The sequence below is a fragment of the Lutra lutra genome, chromosome 4 (assembly GCF_902655055.1).
Source record: "Lutra lutra chromosome 4, mLutLut1.2, whole genome shotgun sequence".
Classification (NCBI taxonomy): domain Eukaryota; kingdom Metazoa; phylum Chordata; class Mammalia; order Carnivora; family Mustelidae; genus Lutra; species Lutra lutra.
The window spans coordinates 86,066,102-86,092,849 of NC_062281.1; the positions used below are offsets into that span (position 1 = coordinate 86,066,102).

The window sequence follows — 26,748 nt, forward strand, 5'->3', positions numbered from 1 at the left end:
CTTAATAATTATGTTCCTATCAGTCTCAAAATTTTACCAAAACACTAAATAGCTAACCATCACCTTATCTTTTTTGCTGAAAATTCTGCAACAGGTATCATCTGACATTTAGTAAACCTATATAGAATATAAGTACTATATTTAATACTGAAAACTAAAAAAAAAAACCCAAAACCTGTTTTAATTAAACCAACAAGCTTAAACTAGCTTTAATACCAAGTTTTTTTCCCAGATCATATGAACATGAAATTTATTTGGATTTCCTATTATATGTCTGAGAATTTATGTAACCACTTCATTTTCTTTAAGCCAATTATTTAAAGTTCTTTTACAAATCAATTCTGGCAATACCATTCAGAAAAAGAAAATACCACAAATCTATATCACATACACACACAAAGATACATAAAAACAGACACAAAGACCTTATAGCTTGTATTTTAAAATTACTGCCATGAATTAGGTACAATGGTATAAAACTCACTAAGTATAAATAAGTTGGATCTACTTAAATGACTTTCCTCCTTTCATTCTCATTGTAATAAGAATTATCTCCCTGTAGAAATACAAATCAAAACCAGAGTGAGATACAACCTCACACCTGTCAGAATGGCTAAAAAGAACAACTCAGGAAACAACAAATGCTGTTAAAGATACAGAGAAGGGAACACTCTTACACTGTTGGTGGGAATGCAAAATGGTACAGACTCTCTGAAAAACAGTGCGGAGGTTCCTCAAGTAGCTAAAAATAGAGCTACCCTACAATTCAGCAATTGCACTACTAGGTATTTACCCCAAAGATACAAATGTAGTGATCTGAAGGGGAAACTGCACCCCAGTGTGTATAGCAGGAATGTCCACAAGAGTCAAACCAAAAGATGTCCACCAACGGATGAATGGATAAAGAATGAATACTTACCGGTTACATCGACATGGATGAAACTGGATGGTGTTATGCTGTGCAAAATAACTCAATCAGAGAAAGACAATTATATGGTTTTACTCATATGAGGAATGTAAGTAACCACACAGAGGATCATGGGGAAGGGAGGGAAAAATGGAATGGGAAGAAATCAGAAAGAGCAAGAAACCATGAGAAATTCTTAACTATTGGAAAGAAACTGAGGATTGCTGGAGGGGTGATGGGTGGGAGGATGGGGTACTTTGGTGATGGGCATTAACGAGGACACATGATGTGATGCATACTGGGTGTTATAAACAACTGATAATTAAACCTTAATCTAAAACTAATAATGTTCTGTATGTTGGCTAACTAAATTTAAATTAAAAAACAAACAAACAAAAAGATTACTTCCCTGTACTTTTTTTTTTTTTTTTAATCAAAAACATAGTCTACATAAGAAATAGTTCTGGAGAAGACCCAAGTTACAACATTTATGTCTCAAAGGCACAGGGGAAAAATGAAAGTTCCTCCAAGAAGGATTTCTGTTCTCTAAGGTCACTATTTACAAATGTTTTCAGAGAAATAGGGGCTGTTTGACAACTGAAAAAAAAGATGAGTAGACTTTTTTTTTTTTTAAATAAGCTCTACACCCAATGTGGGGCTTGAACACAGGACTCCAAAAGTCACAAGCTCTTGTGACTTAAGATAGCCAGCTGCCCTGGGACTGGCAGACTTTTCATTGTCTCTGGGGCCATACCTCTGTTCCTATAAAAAAACTAGATTTGTAAAACAAGAGCAGCTGTTTTTAATTCCTCAAAGAATTGGGCTGCTGTCAAATGATCTCAAAGGACTATTAGAGGCTCTCACCTATGTTAGAATGCTTTTCTTTCCCGCTGGGTACATTTAGATTAAGGGAGAAGGTGTAAAAAAATTCCCACGAGGCTCTGAATATCACCTTCCAACTTGACCAAATATCTGACTGTGAAGTTATTAAATCCTTTCAATATTTCACAGGTTTCAGCCAGGACAAACAGTAAATGTTGTTGGCAGCATTAAACAACCTAAAGGTGTCAGCAAAGATGGTACAAAAGATACTATCCTCACTGAGACCAAGAGTCACTCCCAGAGAGAGCCAATAGCAAGGACAAATAACCTGAATGTCCTAGGCAGGCAAAAAAGCCAAACCAAGTTTTTCAAATAAGCAAGAAAGCAACAGCAATCCCTGAGAGAATCAACTGGTTTATATTTGAAAATAGACAACGCAAAATTTTATTCCCCTCTCTGGACTAGGCTCAGGGGATAATCTATTTCCAAAACCTGTAAGAATCCTCTCTGGATTTATTTAAGAAATTCTTTAACTATATAGCCCTTAAGTTTGTTTGGCCTTTGAAAAAAGACAGCCTGGAGCCTCAGGTGCTCTTGTTCTAAAAGGCAACTAACAGTCTCTTCAGAGTGAAAGACAATTCAGACGGAGTACTAGAATGAGTACCATAATAAAAGAGAATAGAAAACAGCAATACGAGTTACATCTTATACATTACTCTTGAAGTTTTTTGTTGAAGGTACCTTTTATCTCTTTAATTTTTTATCACCTTTTGCAACAAATTTTCAATGGAACTATTTTTGGAATTTTGAAACTTTTAGAGGTTGCTGCATGCCAATTAAAATCGGTATTTTTGGTTTGTTGTTCGTTAATTTCAAAGTCAACATTTTTTTATTTAATTTGAGAAAAACAAGTTGGCAAGACTGACAGTTTCCCATAACGGTTCCCAAAATTCTAACATTAGCCAAGTTGGTCCGTTTAGTTAAGAATGTGCATTAGGGACCCCCTGGGTGGATCAGTCAGTTAAGCATCCAACTAGATTTCCGCTTGCTTCAAGATCCTGCCCCCCCCCATTAGGCTCTGTGCTCAGTGGGGAGTCTGCTGGAGATTTTGTCTCTACTTCTGCCCCTCCCCCTACTCACACGCACACGCATGTGCACGTGCTCTCTCTCCAAAATAAATAAATAAATCTTTAAAAAAAAACATGCATTAGAAGAGACCCTAGTTTTTAAACATGAAACAGGCTGAGGTCCCTGGGTGTGTGGGTTCTCCTGAGTGAGGTTCCAGGATTAGGATGGCAGTACTCAAAGCCAGAGTTTAAGGACAACAAACAAGTACTCACCGAAAACAACAAACTGTCACAAAAACTGAAAGAACAAAGCTTTTATTTTTTTTTGAGTTATTTTTTAATTTTTTATTTTTTATAAACATATATTTTTATCCCCAGGGGTACAGGTCTGTGAATCACCAGGTTTACACACTTCACAGCACTCACCATAGAAGAACAAAGCTTTTAAACAGACCCCAAATAAAGCCTAGAAATCTCAAAATGCAAAGCTTTTTGCAAAGAGAAAACTTAGCTTCAAACTGCAAGGTTAGTGAGAAAGCAAAGAGCTTTTAACAGGCTCACTGGATACTGGCACCTGTTTACTCACCCACCTGAGAGTTCTTGGGGGGGTCTTCTCTAGGTCCCACTTTTCTATTACACCAAGTTATAGGACTTTAAAAGTAAAGAGGCCAGTTTTATTTTACCAGCAAAATGAATTTCTTTGGTAATAGCAAAGGAACTATAATTCAGGATATGCAAGCTATGGCAAACTATGCTCACAGGAGGGGAATGTGACATTGAAGAAAAAAGGAGGAAGTTAGAAGAAGATGCTTTGAATAAAAGTCTATTGGAGAAAAGCAAGAGTTCAGAGCGCTGCTAGTTTCTCACTGGCTGACTTTAATTTCTTATTGCCTGAGCTTGCGGCTGGACAAGCAAAAATTCTTCCTATCTTCTGCAGAGTAGTAAAATAGACTTCTTCCTGTTGGAAAAGCAGGATGTCTTTTTCTCTTGAGGTACACAACTGACAGTGAGTGGTGGGCTGTAAAAGCTCCCCTTTCTGGCCTCCCAACTTCACTGTAAATGAAATGTCCTTGACTCAGTTGAACAAAATATTGCATCAATGCATAAAAATCAATCTAACTTTAAATACTGACAACAAACATGTAGGAACTAAAATTTTTAACACAAACTTAAAATCAAGCCAAAGGAAGTGAAATATTTTGGTATAAACTTAACAAAATGTATAAAACACCTACATGGCAAAAAATTTAAAATATCCATGAAAGAACCCAAACTCCCTAGTTAATAGAGAGATAAACACAGATTGGAAGATTCACATAATCAAGATATCTATCTGACCTTAATCTATAGTTTTAATTCATTTACTATCAAAATTCCAACAAGGATTTTGTGGACATTCACAAATTTAACTTTTTAAAAATTTAGAGGGAGAATCCAGTAATCACACTATTGGGTATTTACCTCAAATATACAAAAACACTAGTAATTCAAAGGAATGCATGCACCCCTGCATTTACTGCAGCATTATTTATAATAGCCAAGATATGGGAGCAGCCCAAGTGTCCATCAACTGATGACTAGATTAAAAAAAAATATGGGGTGTTTGTGTGTATAACAGATACACACAGACACACACTGGAATATTACCTATAATAAAGAATAAAACCTTGCCTTTGCAATGATATGGATGGACCTACAGAAGATTATGCTAAGCAAAATAAGTCAGAGAAACATAAGTACCATTATGATTTCACTCATATGTGAAATTCAAGAAACAAACGGACAAAGGAAAAAGAGAGATAAAACAAGAATCAGACTCTCAACTATAGAGAAAAAATTGATGGTTACTAGAAGGGAGGTGGGATGGGGGATGTTAGGTGATGGGGCTTAAGAATACACTTAACAGGATGAGCACTGAGTAAGGTACAGAATTGCTGAATCACTATACTGTACACCAGAAACTAATATAACAGTATATGTTTACTATAATTAGGAAGAAAAAATACCTCCTTAACAAAAAATAAAGTGGAAAGTTACTCTATCCTATGTTAAAAACTATTATAATGGCTACATTAATCAGAACAGTGATTTTGGCAAAGAAACAGAAACACAGATGAGTGGAACATTTTAAAAACCAGAAACAGACACTAACATATGTGTTCAATTGGTTTTTGACAAAAAACTTAAAATAATTCAATGAAGGAAGAACTAGACTGTCAATATATAGTACTGCACAACTAAATATCCATAAGCAAAAAAAAAAAAAAAAAAAAGAAAGAAAGAAAGGATTTCAATCTAACATATTATACAAAAGTTAACTGAAAATACGTGATAAACTTGAATGGTAAGAGTCATCCCCTAAACAGGGCACTTTATTACAGCAGAAGTACCTTTCTTCCTATTACATAAACACACAGAGTCAAGCAAAATGAGGAAACAGAGGAATATGTTCCAAATGAAAAAACAAGGGAAAACCTTACGAAAAAACCTTAATAAAGCATAAAAAACTAATTTACCTAATAAGGAGTTCTAAGTAATGGTCATAAAGAAGCTCATCAAATTAGGAAGAATAGATTAAGCACAATGAAAACCTCAAAAAAGAGATTAAACAAGGGTAAGGAAAGTACCCACTTAAAGTCACAGAGCTGAAGAATAACTGAAAACTACACTAGCAGGTTTCAACAGACTAGATGAAGCAGAAGGATTAGTGCACTGGAAAACAGGGCACTGGAACACACCCAATCACAGAAGCAGGAAAAAAAAAAAAAAGAATGAAAAAGGTGAAGATAGCTTAGCTATAAGACAAGATCAAGTGGTATAACATTTGCATTACAGAGTCCCAGAAGGAATAAAAAGAGTCAAAAAATTTATTTGAAGAAATAATGGCTGAACACATCCCCAGTTTGTGTAAAGAAAGACATCCAGATCCAGGAAAACCAGAGAATTCAAAAAAGAAGAAGAAGAAGAAGAAGAAGGACCAAAAGAACGGCAACAATACACACTATAAACAAAATGCCAAAAGCTAAAGACAATGAGAGAATCTTAAAAGCCACAAGAAAAAAAGCAGCTTATGTACAAAGGAAACCTCCATAAGACTATCAGCACATTTTTCAGCCAGGAAAGAAAGGAGTGGCACAGTGTATATTCAAAGAACCTGGGAAGGTTATCATTCAGAACTGTAGGAGAGGGGAAGAGTTTTCCAGGAAAAAAAAAATTGAAGGAGTTAATCACCATGAAACCAGCAACAGAAGAAATATTTTTTTTTTTAAGATTTTATTTATTTGACAGAGAGAGATCACAAGCGGGCAGAGAGGCAAGCAGAGAAAGAGAGGAAGAAGCAGGCTCCCTGCAGAGGGGAAAGCCCGATGCAGGACTCGATCCCAGGACCCTGAGATCATGACCTGAGCCGAAAGCACAAACTTCTTCAAGCTGAAAAAAGGCACTAATTAGTCACAAGAAAACATATAAATATAAATCCCACTGGGAAAGGCAAATATGTAATAAAGGTAATGGACTGGTCACTTATAAAACTAGTGTGAAGGTAAAAAAAAGTAGTGATAAAAAAAAAAAAAAAAAAAGTAGTGATAAGGCCACCAAAACAGGTAAGACAAAAACAAACTAAAAATATGTAAAATATGGCATAAAAAAATTAAACTGGGGGGTTGGAGAGTGTAAGGAGTAAAAATGTAGTTTTAAAATGCATTCAAACTCAGGCTGCTACCAACTGTAAACAGATTGTTATATTGTAAGGACCTATTTAGCCAGAGCACTTCCATCTGGTTTAAACAATAATTTTGTTGTTTAAAACTTAAACTGTCCCTGCCCTCCTACCCCCAGGGGACTTACTTAAAAACAAGTCCCGGAAACCAGTCCCACGTAACAAAGACCAAATACAAGGGTGGGCCAGGCCAGGTGGAGACATCCGATCAGTGGGGGGGCGCATACTGTATTCCTAGTTACCAAGGAGTATGGGCCCTGCCCTTTGGGCACCTTTTGGACGCCAATTCTGACCAAGGTGATAGGCTGGTTCAAATATCTACTAGCGTAAATTGTAATTCAATTGGTCACTTATGTGTGACCTAACATGACTATGCAGCTTTCTCTGTCTGTTACAATTTCATTGGCCACCTGTGCACGGCCAGGCCCAACCACATGGCTTTTGCCCTTAAAAGCTAGTCTGTGAAACAGAGAGAGGTCACCCTCTCTGTAAGAGGCACGGCCCAGAACGTTCAGTCTGATTCTTGATGCTTTGCTTGACCTTTGCTTTATATCAGTCTCGCTCCTTTAATCACGGACCCATTACTGGGGGACCTAACAATATGTGTAGGCTGTTATATGTGAGCCACATGGTAACCACAAAACAAAAACCTACAGTAGATAATGAGAAAGAAAACTAAGCATAATACTAAGCAAAGTCATCAAACCACAGGGGAAGAGAGCAAGAAAAAAGGAACAGAGAGGAACTACAAAACAGCCAGAAAACAATCCAACTAAATGGAAGTAAATATATAATTATCAACTACTTTAAATGCAAGTGGACTAAATTCTCTAATCAAGGCACAAAATGGCTGAACTGATTGGGTGGGGCGGGGGGGGGGGGGGGGGGGGACTACCTATACTACTACAAAAGACTCACCAGAGATGTGAGGAGGTACACAGACTGAAAGTGAATGGATAGAAAAAGATGTTCCATGTACTGGAAACCAAAAGAAAGCTGGGCTGGCTATAGTTATATGAAACAAAACAGACTATAAAGAATGTCATAAGAGACAGAAAAAGGGGTACTACATAATGATAAAGGTGTTAATCGAAAAAGAGGATGTAACATTTGTAAATACTTACATACTCAACAAAAGACCACCCAATTATAAAAGCAAATATTAACAAATCTAAAGAGAAATTGCGAGCAACAGAATAGTAGGGGACTTTCATACTCCAATTAAGTTAATGGACAGATCACCCAGACAGAAAATGAACAGGAAACATCAGCTCTAAATGATACATCAGACCAGACAGACTTAATGGATAAATACAGAACATTCCAGCCAAAAGCAAAAGAGTACACATTCTTCTCCAATGTATTTGGAACATTCTCCAGGACAGATCATATGTCAGAACACAAAACAAGGTTCAGTAAATTTAGAAAGATTAAAATGTCAAGCATCTTTTTCAACCAAATTGTATGAGCCCTCTCACAGAAAACAGAAAGCAATTACAAGAAAACTGGAAAACTCACAAATATAATAGAGCTTAAGTGGGCCACTGAACAACCAATGGGTAAATGAAGAAATCATATGTGATATCAGAAATAACTTGAGACAAATGAAAATGGAAATACTACATACCAAAGGCAGGATGCAGCAAAAGCAGTTCTAAAAGGGAAGTTGACAGTGATACATGCCTACTTGAAGACACAAGAATAGAGGATATATATGATACACATATACACACATACATACCATAGAACAATGGTCATAAAAAGAAAGAAATCTCACCAAGCATGATAATATGAATAGATCCTAATGATTTTATGTTAAATGAAATCAGTGAGACAAAGATTTAAAAAAAAAAAAACAACTGTATGATCTCACTTATATGTAGAATCTTTAAAAACAAATGACCAAAACAAAACAAAACACTCATAGAGAGTAGAATGGTGGTTACCAGAAGGGAGTGTTGGGTCCCCAATGTTGCGTCCACCAATAATGGGTTCGTGATTAAAGGAGCGAGACTGATACAAAGCGAAGGTCAAGCAAAGCTTTATTTCTCGCCAAGCATCCAGAATCAAACCAACAGGCCAGGGCCACGCCTCTCACAGAGAGCGCCCGACCCCTCCCTGCCTCACAGACTAACTTTTATAGAGGAAAGGCCATGTGGTTGAGCCTGGCCACACACAGGTGGCCAATGAGATTGCAATACACAGAGAAAGCTGCACAGTCATGCTAGGTCACACACGGGTGGCCAATTGAACTACAATTTACCCCATAGTAGCTATTTGAATTAGCCTATCACCTTAGTCAGAATGGGCCCCCAAAAGGCACCCCAAGGGCGGGGCCCATACTCCTTGGTAGCTAGGAGACAGTATGCCCCCCACTGATTGAAATGTCTCCACCTGACCTGACCCACCCTTGTATTTGGGCTTTGTTACCTGGGACTGGTTTCCCCCGACTTGCTTTTAAGTAAGTTCCCCAGGGAGGGGGCAGGGTCAATTTAAGTTTTACTGTATAAACAACAAAATGGCAGTTCAACCGGGGTGGGGCCGCTCTGGCTGAATAGGCCCTTACAGGAAGAGGGATGAGGATGGGTGAAACTGGTGAAGGGGGTCAAGAGCTATAAACTTCCAGTTATAAAATAAGTGATGGAAATGTAATGTACAGCCTGGTGACCAAAGATCACAACCCAAGCCCCCTGCTTGTGCTGTCTCTCGCTCTCTCTCAAATAATAAAATCATTAAAAATAAAAAACAAGGCAATTATGTCTAAAAATACATTATCATTATGAAAATGCCTCACCAGATCGAGAATATAAAGACATAGCAATCATTTAACAAGGAAAAAAAAAACATAAAACATTACAATCAAATAGAAGTTCAAGAGTTGAATAATACAAAAGCTAAAATGAAGCAGTATTAAACAAAAAATTTGAGCTAGCAGAAGAAATAATCAGCAAACTTTAAGACTGGACAAAACACAAAGGAGGGGGGAATGGCAGAGAGTAGGGTGACCCTAGGCCTGCCTTCTCAGTTGAACACAGCTAAAGATGGGATCATTCTGAATACCCACAAAATCAATCAGAAGTATCAAAGAACAAAGCTCTACATCTACAAACCAGAAGTGACCGATGGAAGGTAGGAACTACAGACACTGTGGGAGAAAAGAACAGTAGATGCTCCCCAGGGGAGAGCCCTGACTGAGGAGGGAATAGCAAAGAGAGAGAAAAAGCTTGGGGGGGGGGGGGCGAGAGAGAGGGGAAAAAATGAAAACAAGCACAGGGAGCTGCACAAGAAAACTACTGCTCAAAACCACTAATGGTGGGGGGAGGTAGTTACATTACCACCAGTTTTCTGCAGATAGTGGAGCATAGATTCAGAGGACTGAGACATAGCCAGGTTCGTGCCGGGGGAATTGATTGGTGCCCCGATGGGGGAGCAGAATTGAGACCCACCAGCACTCAGCCTAAGGATCCTCAGGGTCACACAGGGAGAAGTAGCTGCCCTGCTCAGAGTGCATTTGGGAGAGGTGACAAGGCCTCTCCGGGCAAAGGACTCTGTATGGGCACTATCAAACTGTCCCACCCACCAAAACAGGAACAAAGATGCTGGCTGAGGGATACAAACTTGCTGCACCAGCTGTGTGTTGTGATTTTCCATAAACTCTGAACCTTCGCTTCCTGCTGCTGCCTTCTGCAACAAGCCAGCAGGGCCACAGCTTGAGAGCTTGAGTTCATTTGGGAGAGTAAGTGTTAAGACCTCCCCAGAGGCAAAGGACACTGAGGGCGCCATCTAATGGTACAGGAACAAAGTAGCTGGCTGAGGGTTACAAACCCTGGCAGCTCTGGCTGGCTGTGTGTTGCAATTCACCACAAACATTGAACCACTACTCCTTGATACTACAAGCCAGCACTGGCCACAATGCAGGGAAACCCTCCCCCAAAGGATATGGGCAGGTCCACACCTCAGGGGCCTCTGAAGTGTGGAGTTTTGAAACAGAGATATGCCTAAGATAAAACACAGGAGTGTTGCCCCCTTTGGCAGGCAGACAGCTCTGACACAAGCAGGGTGAGGCAGGGAGCCAACTGAAACCAGGGACACAGCAAGGATCTTTCCACATCTATAAGGGCTCACGAAAGAAGGGTGATGTGCATTTCCCAATCCAGACATAAGAAGACAAGGTGAAGTCATTTTCTTCTGTCACCCACCAGCTTGATCCACTTCAGTAAGCTAAGGAGTGCCAAGTAGAGAACAGAGCCCTATACCAAGCTCAGTCCCCTTCCCTCTCACCCTTCATGCACATCTCCACTGGAACAATCCCACCTGAGAAACAGAGCAGCAGGTCCATCCCCTAGACGACCAGCACAAACCCACATAGTGGGATGATGACACAGTGCTACAAAACAGTCATCTCTAGGGGAAACAGGATCTAGCAACCTCTGGGGTTCTTTTTACTTTTTGTCGGTTTCTTTTTGTTTTAGTCTTTTTTTTTTTCTTTTTTTTTTTTTTTTTTGGTCTTTTTTTTTCATGTTTTGTTTTTTAGATATAGAAAGAACATTTTTTATTTTTTTATCATTTTTTATATTTTCTAATCTTTAACTTTTCTCTTTTTCTTTTCTTTCTACCTTTTTTCTAAAAACATTTTCATAACAAACAAAAACACACCTAGGAACTAGCTTCCTATATATATTTTAACTTATATTCCCTTTAAAATTTTTTTCACTTTTTCATGTTTATTTATTTTTTGCTCTAATTTCTTTCTTCTATTTTTTCTATCATTTTCCCCACCTTAATGGCAAGACAGAGGAATTCATCCCAAAAGAAAGAACAGGAAGAAATGACAGCGAGAGATTTAATCCATGCACGTATAAATAAAGTGTTTCAACTAAAATTCAAAACAACAACTATAAGGATATTAGCTGCACTTAAAAAATCCATTGAAGACATTAGAGAATCTGTTACGGGAAATAAAAGAACTAAACTTAATTAGGTTAAAATTAAAACCGCTCTTATTGAAAGACAATAAAAAAAAGGAGGATCTGGGGTGCCTTGGTGGCTCAGTTGTTAAAAGTCTGCCTTCAGCTCAGGTCATGATCCTGGGGTCCTAGGATCAAATCCCACATTGGGCTTCCTGTTCAGCAGGGAACCTGCTTCTCCCTCTCCCTCTGTCTGCGGCTCCTCCTTCCTGTGCTGTCAAATAAATAAATAAAATCTCTCAAAACAAAAATGGAAGCTCTTTGGGTGCCGGGGTGGCTCAGTAAGTTAAGCCTCTGCCTTTGGCTCAATCATGATCCCTGCATCCTGGGACCAAGCCCAGTGACAAGCTCCCTGCCCAACCTGAACTACTCCTTCTCCCTCTCTGCCGCTCGACCCCACTCAGGCACGTTCTCTCTTTCTCTCTCTCTCTCTCTCTCTCTCACTTGCTCTCTCTCAAATAAATTTTTTTAAATCTTTTTAAAAAATAAAGGAATATGTGACAACCAAACCAACCCTGTGAACCTTTGAGTCAAGAGAGAGCCCAAAAGTAACAAAGACCAAGAAGGAACAGAGACAATCTATAGGAACAGTGACTTTACAGGTAATACAAGGGCATTACATTCATATCTTCCAATAATTACTCTGAATATAAATGGACTAAATGCCCAATCAAAAGATATAAGGTATCAGAATGTATATTAAAAAAATAATAATAAAACCTGGGGCACCTGGGTGGCTCAGTGGGTTAAGCCTCTGCCTTTGGCTCAGGTCATGATCTCAGGGTCCTGGGATCAAGCCCTACATCGGGCTCTCTGCTCAACAGGGGGCCTACTTCCCCCTCCCCCTCTGCCTGCCTCTCTACGTACTTGTGATCTCTCTCTCTCTCTGTCAAATAAACAAATAAAATCTTTTTAAAAATAAAAAATTAATAAATAGATAAAACAAGACATACTGATATGCTGCATAATTATAAGAGACTCATTTTAGGCCTAACAACACCTCCAAATTGAAAGTGAGAGAGTGGACAAAAAATTTACCATGCTAATGGACATCAAAAGAAAGCTGGATTAGCCATACATGTATCAGACAAACTAGATTTTAACCCAAAGACTGTAATGGCACATGAAGAACACCACATTATACCAAAAGGGTCTATTCCAATATTTATGTCCTGGGATGCCTGGGTGGCTCAGCCGGTTAAGCGTCTGCCTTTGGCTCAGGTCATGATCCCAGGCTCCTGGGATTGAGTCCCACATCAGGCTCCTTGCTAAGCAGGGAGCCTGCTTCTCTCTCTGCCTACGGCTCCCTGCTATGTGCTCTCTATCCGACAAATAAATAAATAATATCGTTTTTAAAAAAGAGTAAATATTTATGCCCCTAACTTGGGGGAAGCCAAGTATATAAATCAGTTAATAACAAAATTAAAGAAATTCATTGATTATGATACAATAAATAGTAGAGGACTTGAATACCCCATTCACAGCAATGGACAGATTTTCTAAGCAGAAGATCAACAAGGAAACAAGGACTCTGAATGACACAATGGACCAGATGGACTTCACAGATATATTCAGAGTATTTCATCCTAAAGCAGCAGAATACACATTCTTCTCAATTGCACATGGGACATTCTCCAGATCATATACTGAATCACAAATCAGCACTCAACTGGTACAAAAAAGACTGAGATCATACCATGCATATTTTCAGACCACAATGCTCTGAAACTGAAAAGTCAACCGCAAAAAGAAATTTGGAAGGACCACAAATACATGGAGGTTAAAAATCATCCTACTAAAGAACTGAATGGGTCAACCAGGAAATTAAAGAAGAATTTTTAAAATACATGGAAGTAAATGGAAATTAAAACACAACAGTTCTAACCCTTTGGGATGCACCAAAGGCAGTTCTAAGAGGGAAGTATATATCAATACAGGCCTTTTTCAAGTAACGAGAAAAGTCTCAAATGTACAATCTAACCTTATACCTAAAGGAGCTGGAAAATGAAAAGCAAATAAAGCCTAATTCCAGCAGAAGATAGAAACAGATTAGAGCAAAAATCAGTAATACATAAACCAAAAAAAAAAAAAAAAGAAAGAAAGAAAGAAAGAAAAGGTAGAACAGATCAGCAAAATTAGGAACTGGTTCTATGAAACAATTGTCTGGCTAGAGGTGTATCAAAGAGAAAAGAGAAAGGACCCAAATAAATGAAAGAGGAGAATCAAACCCAGCACCACACACATACAATTATAAGACAATATTATGAGCAATTAAAGCCAAAAAATTAGGCAATCTGGAAGAAATGGATGCATTCCTAGACAAATGAAAACCAAAAGTGAAACAGGAAGAAACAAAACCTAAACAGAACCATAAGAGCAACGAAACTGAAGCAGTAATCAAAATCTCTCAACAAACAAGTGTTAGGACCGGATGGCTTAGCAGGGGAATTCTACCAAACATTCAAAAAGAATTAATGCCTATTCTTCTGAAGCTGTCTCAAGAAATAAAAATGGAAGGAAAACTTCCAAACTCATTCTCTGAGACAAGCATTACCTTGATCCCCAAACCAGGCAAAGACCCCATCAAAAAGGAGAATTTACAAACCAACATGGATGCAAAAATTCTCAGCAAGACACTAGCTAATATAGTACGTTCGTTAAAACATTATATTAAAGGAGTAAAAGGATTATTCACCACAACCAATAAAGTGGAATTTATTTTGGGCTACAGGGGTGGTTCAATATTAGCAAATCAATCATTGTGATACATCACATTCACAAAAGAAAGGATAAGACTCACATGCTCCTCTCAACTGATGCAATAAAAAAAAAAAGACAGGGGCGCCTGGGTGGCTCAGTGGGTTAAGCCGCTGCCTTCGGCTCAGGTCATGATCTCAGGGTCCTGGGATCGAGTCCCGCATCGGGCTCTCTGCTCAGCAGGGAGCCTGCTTCCCTTCCTCTCTCTCTGCCTGCCTCTCTGCCTACTTGTGATCTCTGTCTGTCAAATAAATAAATAAAATCTTTAAAAAAATAAATAAATAAATAAATAAAGACAAAATACAGCATCCTTTCTTGATTGAAACTCTCCACAGTGTAGGGAAAGAGGGGACATGTCTCAATATGATTAAAAAGTCATCTATGAAAAACCCACAGCAAATATCATCCTCAATGGTGAAAACCTGAGAGGTTTTCCCCTTGAATCAGGAACAACAGAACAGGGATGTCCACTCTCACCACTGTTTTCCAACATAGTACTGGAAGTCCTAGACTCAGCAATCAGACGACAAAAAGAAAAGGCATCTGAATTGGCAAAGAAGTTGTCAAACTCTCACTCTTTGCAGACAACATGATACTATCTGTAGAAAATCCAATGACTCCACCCAAAAATCGCTAGAACTGATAAAGAAATCAGCAAAGTCAAGGATATAAAAGCAACCCACAGAAGTCTATTCGATTTCTATACACTAACAATGAAGCAGCAGAAAGAGAAATCAAGGAATTGATCCCATTTACAATTGTACCCAAAACCATAAGACACCTAGGAAAAACCTAACTAAAGAGATTTCTGTACTCTAGCAACTACAGAACACTAATGAAAGAAATGGAGGAAGATACAAAGAGATGGAAAAACATTCCATGCTCCTAGACTGGAAGAACAAATATTGTTAAAATGTCTATGCTTCCCAAAACAATCTACATATTCAATGTAATCCCTATCAAAATACCATCAACTTTTTTCACAGAGCTGGAACAAATAACCCAAAAATTTGTATGGAACCACAAAATACCCCAAATAGCCAAAGGAATATTGAAAAAGAAAACCAAAGCTGGTGGTGTCATAATCCTGGACTTCAAGCTATATTACAAAGATGTACTCATCAAGGCAGTATGGTACTAGCACAAAAACAGACATATAGATCAACGGAACAGAATAGAAAACACAGAAATGAACCCTCGCCTCTATGGTCAACTCATCTTTGACCAAGCAGAAAAGAATATCCTATGGAAAAAATAGTCTTTTCAACAAATGGTGTTGGGAAAACTGGAGAGCAACATGCAGAAGAATGAAACTGGACTACTTTTCTTACACCATACAAAAATAAATTTGAAATGGATGAAAGACCTCAGGGCGCCTGGGTGGCTCAGCTGGTTGGGTGACCACCTTCAGCTCAGGTCATGATTCTGGAGTCCCAGGATCAAGTCCTGCATCAGGCTCCCTTCTCAGCGGGGAATCTGCGTCTCCCTCTGACCTTCTCCCCTCTCGTGCTCTCTCTCTCACTCTCTCTCAAATAAATAAATTAAATTAAATTAAAAAAAAAAAAAGAAATGGATGAAAGACCTAAATGTGAGACAGAAATCCACCAAAACCATGAAGGAAATCACATTCAGCAATCTCTTTGTCTTCAGCCACAGCAACTTCTTGCTAGACATGTCTCCAAAGGTAAGAGAAACAAAAGCAAAAATGAACTACGGGGATTTCATCAGGATAAAAGCTTTTCCACAGCAAAGAAAATGGTCAAAAGCAAAGGCAACCTATGGCATGGGAGAAGATATTTGCAAATGAATATCAGATGAAGGCCTAGTGCCCTAGAACTTGGTCACCTGGTGGCTCAAGTGGTTAAGCATCTGCCTTTGGCTCAGGTCATGAACCCAGAGTCCTGGGATCAAGTCCTGCATCAGCTCCCTGCTCAGCAGAGAGTCTGCTTCTCCTTCTCCCTCTACCTCTCCCTCCTGCTCATGCTCGCTCTCTCTCTCTCTGTCATATAAATAAATAAAATCTTAAAAAAAGAACTTTTCAAACTCAGAACCCCAAAAAACAAAAAGTCCAGTAAAGAAATCATCAAAAGATATGAACAGACATTTCTCCAAAGAAGATGGCAACAGCCACATGAGAAAATGCTCAACAACACTCAGCATCAGGGAAATACAACTCAAAACCAAAATAAGATTCCACCTCATACCAGTCTGAATGGCTAAAATTAACAAGTAAGGAAACAACAAATGTTAGTAAGGATGCAGAGAAAGGGGAACCCTCTTACACTGTCGGTGGGAATGCAAACTGGTGCAGCCACTCTGGAAAACTGTAGGAGGTTCCTCAAAAAGTTGAATATAGAGTTACCCTATGATCCAGCAACTACACTACTCTAGGTATTTATCCAAAGTGCACAAACATAGTGATTTGAAGAAGCACATGCACCCCAATGGTTATAGCTGCAAGGTCCACAATAACCAAACTATGGAAAGAGCCCAGATGTCCATCGACAGATGAATGAATAAAGAAGACATGGAGTAATAAATACACAATAAAATATTACTCAGCCATCAAAACCATATAAATATATGTAAATATATATACACGTGTGTGTGATGGAATATTACTCTTATGTGGAATTTAAGAAATAAAACTGATGAACATACGGGAAGGGAAGAAAAAATAAAATAAGATAAAAACAGAGTAGAACACAAATCACAAAAGACTCAATGATAGGAAACAAACAGAGTTACCAGAGGAGAGATTGGATGGGGGGGAAGGGATAATTGGGTGATGGGCATTAAAGAGGGCACTTGATGGAATGAGCACTGGGTGTTAGATGCAACTGATGAATCACTAAATTCTACCCCTGAAACTAATAATACACTATCTGTTAACTAAACTGAATTTAAATATAAAATGTTTAAAAAAGTTGAAAAACAAAATTTAAGGAATCCCTTAAAAAGGATTATGAAATTTTAATTTTAAAAATTTTGATGAAGTGCCTCCCCTTACAACTTCATATATGTGGAAGACATGACCGGTTTAGTATTTAATCACTTCACTGACACACTAATAACTAAAGGAGCAGGTCTAACTTAGTTCCCATTATGAAATAGCATAACTTATACATCGCTTAATTCTTTTTTTTTTTTTTGCTTGTTTCTACATCTGTGTTATAGGTGAGACTTGATTCATCTTTTTTGAATGGGATTTTAGATTAAAGAGGAAATGATAACTTACAACATTTTTATATTTGAAAGATAAATGAGTAAAAAGATTCAATTTATATGGAGCTTAAAATAGTTACCTACTTTCCCCCTTCTCAGACCAATCTTTTAGAATGGAATATTACTTATAGTTAAAGGATTGACTTAAAATATAATGGTCTTTAACACACTTGATCTGAAAGTATAGTTTTCACTAAATTTCTTCCCATTTTTATAGGTAAAACATTAGTGGAACATAGCAGGGGGTAAGTTTTTCCATTTTATTTTTTATTGACCCTGGCTGGTAATGAGTAGTTTTTTGGGGTTTGTTTGTTTGTTTTTGCCTTATACTTGGTGAGAAGTCAAAAGAGAAACTCAAGACATGACAGATTACCTTCTCAGCAGTTTAGTCTTTCATCCCAGCTCCTACTTCCTGCCCCATCCTGCTTTCCTTACTGCCCAGATTAATTAGGCAGCCGATTTTATTCTTTTTAAGTTATTTTTTTTTAATAATCTCTACACCCAGTGTGGGGCTCAAGCTCATGACCCCAAGATCAAGAGATGCATGCTCTTCCAAGTGAGCCAGCCAGTAGCCCCGATAGCCTATTATTTTAGTGTTTAAGTAAAGTCACACATTTCTACTTTGAGAACATCATTTAAAAAAAAAAAAAAAAAAAAGAACATCAAAATCACTCTCCACTTCAGAGTGTGCTTTGCTTCTCTGTGGGGTTATACCTTAGGGATCTTTTTCTCCTTTAAATTACTGATCAAAATGATCTTGCTTTATGTGTTATATGTCCTGAAAGCATCTTATTTTGTTAAATACGTATTAGAAAAAATATAAAATAATAAGAAAGGCAAGGAGGTAGAATGATTTTTATAAATCTGCATGGATTCATTTTAGATCTATAGATGAGGGTTTTTTCAACATTGTTTATTTAAGGTGTGTAGTATTTAACCTTTCTAATTAACATTTTTTTTAAAATTCTATGTTTTTGAAATAAGGGAAAGAGTCACTGACTTTGAAACTAACATTTTCCTTTTTTAAATGTCAATTTTTGCTTTAGTTTTATGATAATCAAAGATAATTTCGTAGATAAAACAGTCTAGATGCATTGATCTTAAAAAGCGACACTTTGGGACGCCTGGGTGGCTCAGTTGGTTAACCAGCTGCCTTCGGCTCAGGTCGTGATCCCAGCGTCCTGGGATCGAGTCCCACATCGGGCTCCTTGCTCACCAGGGAGCCTGCTTCTCCCTCTGCCTCTGCCTGCCATTCTGTCTGCCTGTGCTCGCTCTCTCTCCCTCTCTCTGACAAATAAATAAATAAAATCTAAAAAAAAAAAAAAAAAAAAGCGACACTTTAAGTCCTATATTCACCCTGAATATTTAAACTGTCTCATGATATGGGTTTTCGGTTTGTGTTTGATACAAATGAATTTGTTGACTAAATATTAGCTTAATAAAAAATTATAAACCTCAGAAAAATAAGAGTTCAGCAAAGTTGCAAAATACAATCTCAATATAAAAAAATCAATGGTATTTATACATATAAACAATGACCAATACATAAATGCATTTTTAAAAAATTGTGCTTAATAGGGGCGCCTGGGTGGCTCAGTGGGTTGGGGCCTCTGCCTTCGGCTCAGGTCATGATCTCGGGGTCCTGGGATCAAGCCCCGCATCGGGTTCTCTGCTCAGCAGGGAGCCTGCTTCCCTTCCTCTCTCTCTGTCTGTCTCTCTGCCTACTTGTGATCTCTGTTTGACAAATAAATAAATAAAAAAATCTTTAAAAAAAAAAAAAAAAACTAAACTAAAATACTCCTAGCCTTTGAGCAACTGCCTGCTCCAATCTCTCCCTGGGACTGAAGTTTCACATATCTGTACATCCTAACATCAAGTAAAAACCAACTAATTCTCCTCAACCTTTCTGTTTTTCAGAGGTTCAACTTCTGAGACACCACTAATTCTCCCCTCTTCATCTCTGAATTCCTGGTGCCTATCTCATCTTCCTTTTATAATTTATCAATTCAGTCTTCTCCCAACACCATTACCAATTCTACCACTTTAGTCCATGACCATATCAACTGTCATCTTAAGAGTCCGGAAAGATCTCTGTGGCTTGTCCAAAATCACAGAATTAGTTATTTGCAGAGCTGAGGCTGGTACCCAAGTCTTCTACGTTATTTCCCTATGTTTCTTCAGAGCTAGATACTTGCAAATCTTCTGAACTAGTAGCCCTTCCATTCATTCATCAGATATCTATTAAGTACTTAATATGTACAAGCAGTTTTGGCAGGTGTTGCGGGAACATGGGGTGAAGACATAATTTAAAATGTCACATCATTAGGATAGGTACAAGTAAACCTAATATAAGACCTGAAGCTGTGATACAAAGTTACAAAGGAATACAGAATAAAGTTTACTTACAACTGGGATGATCAGAAAAAGGTGAGATTTGAAATGGACCTTGACAGATGATCAAGGTTCCAATAAGCAGAAATGAAAGAAATGGCATTACTCCAAACCAAGAACATGAGCAAATATCAAGACGCAAGAAAGTAGAGTGAAAACAATCATTTATTTTACCTAAATGATAAATAATGAACAAAGCTGTAAAGTTAAGGAACAAGGTATGGCCACATTGTGGAAGCTGTGAATAACAGGCTATGAGAGCCTTAACAAAAGCAAGGTCTTCGTGACCTTGGGCAAATTACTTAACTTCTTTGCTGTGCCTCCATTTTCTTGTTCATAGAATAAGACTAATAGAACCTGTTTAATAGGATTGTTGAATTAAATGAGTTAATACGAGTAAGGCTTTTAGCACAGATTAAGTCCAAAGTAAATGATATTATATAGTCAATAAGAAGTAAAACGATGCTTAAGCAGAGGAATAAGAATATAATTAAAGTGGTGTCTCTAAGGGAAAATCATCTCAGAAGATGCAACAGGAACATGCTACATGGCTGGTACCACAAAAACACTCCAAGCATGGACCTGACCTAGGGTGGAAGAGATGGTATGTCACTTCTGACACTGTTATAAAAGACACCAGGGCCTCTTCCTTAGTCCATCCCTCTCTCTTTCTCTTCAGAAAGCCAGTTGCCATGTTGTAAGAACTGCCCTATGGAAGAGGCAAGGAACTGACACTTGCCAACAAACACACACGTGGGTGAATTTGGAAGTGGATCCTACAACCTTATTGACTCTTTATTTGACTGCAACTTGTAGGAGACCCTGAGCTGGAACCAGCCAGGTGAGCCATTCCCAGATTTCTGACCTTCAGAAACTATATGAAAAAATAAGCATTTGTTTTAAGCTGCTTCAGTTTTGAGACAATTCACTAACCAGGAATAGCTCACTAATACAATTATTGAAAAGAAAAACTCACAGGGGCACCTGGGTGGCTCAGCGGGTTAAGCCTCTGCCTTCCTCTCAGGTCATGATCTCAGGGTCCTGGGATGGAGCCCCACATCGGGCTCTCTGCTCAGCAGGGAGCCTGCCTTCTCCCTCTCTCTCTCTCTCTCTGCCTGCCTCTCTGCCTTCTTGTGATCTCTGTCTCTCTGTCAGATAGATAAATAAAATCTTAAAAAAAAAAAAAAGAAAAACTCATAAGTTCTTGCAAACTGATAGAATAAAGAGGGCAGAACTGAGTCTCAATTCAAAAACTAAGATTTCTAAGTTATCTTTAACACCTGACATTAAATTTTTGGTTGCCAAGGCATCCATTCCAGAAGATATCCATCTTGAATAAACATAGCACCAGTTACATGACAATAACTAGCAAATCAGCATGATAAGGAATTAAGCCATCCCTCCTCATAAAGGTCCCTCTGTCAAAAAACCCTTGATAACCTATATAACTGACCATATGAGTGACCCAGCTTCTTCTTTCTGGTACCCTAATTCCCACTCTTAGGCTTTAAGTTAGCCAATAAAGAATGAAGCTCCAAAACCCTATATACCCCACCCTCAGAATATAATAAAGGCAGACCCCAGGTTCTCTTGCCTCCTTCTTCCTCAGACTCCCTCAGCCTTGCAGCATGGCCCTTGGGTGTGCAATATACCCTCCAGGACCTGAGTAATAAATCTCATTCTTCAAAGTTCCTTGATGGGTTTTTGTTGAAGTGCATCCTGCAATCATAATAACCACAGGGTCTGCTCAGCCACAATAGTGGCTCTGGTTGGAGGAAATGGATTGCTACAAGTAATCTGGCGGCCAGGCAAGTGCCTCAGGCACTCATAGCCAAGCATCACTATGAATAGGCTGAGACCAACACAACCCAGAAGAAACAGTTAGGGCTTAGTGGACTAAGAATATGCAATTGAGGACCTCATAATACACAGAGTTTAAACTGAGCTCAAGGAAAAGTCAGCTATATAGCAGAGACAACTAACAGAAATCTATGAGATTGCAGAGAACAAATCTGTAAAGTGAGAAAAAGCACAAGATCAAAAAAAAAAAAGGACATGACAGAGAAAGAGTAAAGAAAAGTAAATATGGGGTGCCTGTGCGGCGGCTCAGTTAAGTATCCAACTCTTGATTCTGGCTCAGGTCATGATCTCAGGGTTATGAGATTGAGCCCAGAGTCCAGCTCTCCTCTCAGTGGGGAGTCTGCTTGAGATTCTTTCCCTCTCCTCCTGCCCCTTACCCCCCTCATGCACTCATAATCTCCTCTCTATGTAAAAATAAATCTTTAAAGAGAAGTAAATGAGCAGATGCAAGACAGAAAGAGAATCAGGAGAGCAACAGTCTGGGATACGTGCCCCCCCGCAAGAAGAATTAAAAGAAAGTGATCAATGTGTCAAATGCTACAGTGACCATGAGTTAACAAGTTCATGTAATTCCTTAATTTCTTTTCACATTTGAATATTTCTGGAATTGGAATGTGTCTTACAATCAATAGGTATGTCTGACATAGGTTTCTTTTATTTCTTTATGATCAATTACAATATTCACAGTGTCTGACAATCAATTATTATTCCAGAAGCAAAGAAACATAATAATACGGAAGTTGAGCCAGTATATATGGACTATTTTTTTCAAGGAGTTTCTTTTCTTTCTCTCTCTCTTTCTTTCTTTCTTTCTTGTTTTCTTTAAAGGAAGAGGAGTCAAAAAGAAGGCACTTAGAGACATCTGGGTGGCTTAGTCAGTTAAGCCCAACTCTTGATTTTTCACTCAGGCAATAATCTCACGGTCATGAGATCAAGCCCCTAACACCCTTCCCCCCGCACGCACAAACACACCGTGGGCTCTAAGCTAGGCATGGAGCCCCCTTAAAACACTCTCTCTCCCTTTCCCTCTGGTCCTCCCCACTACTGGAATGCTCTCTCTTGGAGGAAAAAAAAAGGAAGCACAGTGTTTGCTTTTCAAAATTTTGTTTTAGTATGCTGAGACAAGCATGTTTCTGAGCAAGAAACTTAGAAACAGCTTACAAAGGTAATTGACACGAGAATGCCAAGACAAACACAATTCAGAGGAGAAAAAGATGTACTCACAAATACAGGTACAATCATCTAAATATCATTAATGTAGTATTTCCAGACACTGTGGTGTAAGTTGGTATACACAGTTTGGCCGCGGTTAGCTTCGGACTCGGACTCCTTTCCTACTGACCCAGGAATAGAAGAATCAGAAACACTTTAGCATAGAAAGGAAAAGTGTGGCAACAGAGATATCTGGGGCGGGGGAATGGCACATCCATTGCAATATCCACCGCTGTCTTCGAGTGTTACACGACAGTCAAAAATAGACAATGCCAAACCCTAGCGAGGGTAAATATATTTCACACGCTAGTTCCAGATTCAACTCCTGCTCACTCACTTCCGTGACCTCTTCCCCTTCCCAGGGAAGTGGCTCTCCCCTCCGCGGACGCGGCGGTTATTCTTCAGGCCCTTCCATCCCACTGGGAAGGCGCCCTCGACCGCCCGCGGAGGACTCAGTCCGCACACCTGGGCAAGAAACAGACCTCAGAAGAGGCAAACCGCAACGCTTGTTGTATCTGTTCACCGAAAACCTGCCGCAGCCTAGCGAAAGATCACCGTCTACACAGCACCCACCTCTCATCCCTACCAGCCTGAGACCAGCCACGCGCTCCTTGCGCCCCATCTGCCCGGCCCATGGGGAAGAGAGGGGAGTGGAGACAGGCTGGCGCGGGGTGGCGGGAGGGCTCCAGAATGACCAGGAATAACAGCGGGCCTGGTCTCACGCAGGTTCCCAACCCATAACTTCCTTACCTTCCGTCCACTACAGATACCTCTGCCGGGCATCTCTAGGCACACCGCAGGTGCCCACGCGCTCAGGATCCCCCAAAGTCGCGCCTCTTCTTCCAGGGGCCGGAAGGCTGCCAGCCTCCGCGCTCAGGGCGCGGCGTATAGCGCGCAGCAATTGGCTGGCGTTGGGACAAGGGGACGGGATTTCGCCGGCGCCCTCCCCTCCCGGCTCCGTGCGCCACGCGTGCGTTGTGATTGGAGGACGTTCGGGTATGGGGCGGGACTTTTCAGCCTCTTGACTCCACAGACTTAATATGGTTGGGTTGTGATCCCCGTGGTCAGTGTTCACCACCTTTCTGAGTATGGAAAGGGGTGTTCCGCTGCTCATGGCACTTATCCCTGAGGCTTGGGATTTTGCGGAGTGAGCGCTGGACGGGCTGCATTGCTGCCCATGGAGTTACTGGTTGGAGAGATGCTGGGCGGGTTTTTGGCGGGGGGGGGGGGGTTAGGAGGGGGGCGGGGGGGCGGGAGGGTAGAGACGGGGGCGGGGGCGGACAGGAGGGAGGGTCAGACTCCAGGAGTTTTTCAAATAAAGTTCTTAGGCAGTCTGTTTTGTCAAGCAACAACTGACCTTAAAAACTCGAGGGGCCTCCGAATGTGTCTAGAGATCAAAATGGAGTCTCTCATGTCCAGCAGGGGCCTGTGTCAAGTAATGACACAGCAGTTAAAGTTACTACAGTTTCCGCTAGGACCAGTGGTCAGCTGACACCAAGAACTGATAATGAGCAGAATCAAAGGAAGTCTCCTGGGGCCCAAAACCTATTAAATCCCTTTAAAAAGGGGAGGATTTTGGCAGCAAACTGTCAGATTCGATTCTGCAGACTTGACCCCTCTATATCTGACCACTTCAAAAAGGCAACTGCCGCCCAAGGCTGTGCAGGATTCATCTCCACACAGAACCAAGTTCCTTCACTGCTTGAACATAAGCAGTAAGTGCTGAGAGCTGACCAGACCAGAAAGAGGCCCTATCTCAACTATGTGCCCCAGACTAACTTAGCATTTAGTTCATTGACTTCCTACACCTTTTTATTATCTTGTTTGTTGTATGGTTTGTCTTATGCTCTTCTCTGTGTGCTGTGTAAGAAGCCAAGTGTAATCAATCACATGGTGAGATATTGAGTTTGGAATCCTGAACCTGCTTTATAATTGTGATTTAACTTTGTTTTATGATTGAATAAAGCTGACATTGTGGAAAGACACATCTCGTGTGTGTGCATTCATAGCATGCTGATGACAGTGGCTGTCAGTTAAGCCTCCAACTCCTGATTTCAGCTCAGGTCTTGATCTCAGGATGGTGAGTTCAAGCCCAAGGCTCCCAGTGTGGAGCCTACTTAAAAAACAAACAACAAAGAAAACTTTGAAGTAGGATACAAATTCAAGAGTACTTAAGGAGTGGTTCTAGCTGCTGAAACCAAAAGAAAGGAGTGTTCTTTCCCCATCTGCTGAAATGGGAGTAGGTTAGGTATCCAGAGCAGAAATTCTCAAATTTAAGACACATTAAAATCCCCAGGAAGATTTGCTGTAATAGGGATGACTAATTTCAGATTCTGTACGTGTCAGGTGGTGCCAGAGAACTTGTATTTCTGACAAGTTCCCAGATGATACTTGATGGGGAGAACAAAGATAACAGAAACATAGAAAAAAAGTTAAACTTCCTTCCAACTTAAAGCCCATTGACAAGTACTTGAGAGACAGGCAGAAGTATAGCTGCTTTGATGTTAATACTTTGCTAGTGGTGAAAGACAACCTTAGTTTAACATTAGCCTGACTGCTAGGATCCTGTAAGTCACCTTTAACTCAAAAATTCCTTTGGAAACTTCCTTTATCTCTATCCACCCCCACCAAGATATATGTTAGCAATCATCCTCCAAGCATATCAATCACTGATACATAACTAAAGGGTCTCATGACTAAGGTTTTACTGGACAGTATAGTAAATGGCCTTTTCCTAACAACAGCTAGCCTCTCTAGGTCTTTGGAAGCCTTGCTTCCAAATTTCTGAAAGACTTAAACTATCACTAACTCCCTCCAAACTTGAAAGTATATAATCAGCCACATCTCACAACCCCAGTACAACTCTTTCTGCCAACAAGTCCTGTTCCTGTGCTTTAATAAAACCTTTTTTTTTCCCACCAAAGACATCTCAAGAATTCTTTCTTGACTGTTTGCTGCCAAACCCTAACATTTTTCACATCAATATTATTGATGCTGGTCCTATAACTCACTTTGGGAAGTAGAGGCAACCACCATTTCTTAGATCCCACAAGTGTCTCAGCACTTAGAGAAGTAAATATAAAAACACAAGTGGAAGCGGAGCAGGACTAAATAGAAGCTGAATTAGATGACGAAGTTTAACTAGGTAGGAATATGCTATAATAAAAGTGCCTGTTGTAGAAAAAACTAAATGATGATTTAAGCAAGTTGAGAAAGGGCCAGCCTGGGGAAGAGAAAAGGATTCTTAACAGTACCCTCAAAAGTACAGTGGAAGTAGGGTTTGGTCTTCTGCTTCAATTTATCCATTTTCCCTCTACATTTACCATTATTGCCTCAATTAGGCCTTATGACACAGTTTGACCATCTTATTGCGTCTCTGCTTTGGCTCTCAATTTTATATCTACAATCAGACCTCTCCATGCTGCTCAGCTATAGCACTATTACACTACCTGTCTGTCATTGCCACCTGAATGTCTGAGAAACTCTTCAACCTAAATGTTTCTCCTCCCCAAATAAGATAATTCTCCATCTCAGTAGTGGCACTGACATCTACCCAGTAGCTCATATTGAAACCTGGGATTTTCATGAATGTTTTTGTCCCTCTTATCAAAATCCAGCCTGTCCCACCTCCCATTTATAAATTTCTCACTTATTTACTCATTCTCCACTGGCACTACCATATCTCAGGCCACTAATTTCTTTTATCCAAACTATTAGGTAGCTTCTAACCAGTATCCACTAATCTACTCTTGCCCCCATCTACCATATACATAGAATCCATTCTCCACAAATACATTCCAGTGATGTCTATGCTGTCCATAT

General features: G+C 39.6%; 1 protein-coding gene across 5 annotated transcripts in view; it reads right to left on the reverse strand.

The window, feature by feature from the left end:
• The window catches only part of SPIDR (scaffold protein involved in DNA repair), a 676,929-nt gene that overhangs the window by 537,504 nt on the left and 112,677 nt on the right, over nt 1-26,748 (reverse strand). For 2 of the 5 annotated variants that reach the window (XM_047723665.1, XM_047723663.1), the window contains exon 1: nt 23,677-23,818. The exons of 1 other annotated variant lie outside the window; for it this stretch is intronic. In XM_047723665.1, coding sequence (XP_047579621.1) covers nt 23,677-23,709 — 33 coding nt within the window. In that variant the 5' untranslated portion in view covers nt 23,710-23,818. Of the gene's footprint in view, nt 1-22,938; nt 23,036-23,676; nt 23,820-26,748 lie in introns of those variants that run through there. 2 more of the 5 variants (XM_047723668.1, XM_047723667.1) reach the window with 2 other exon arrangements.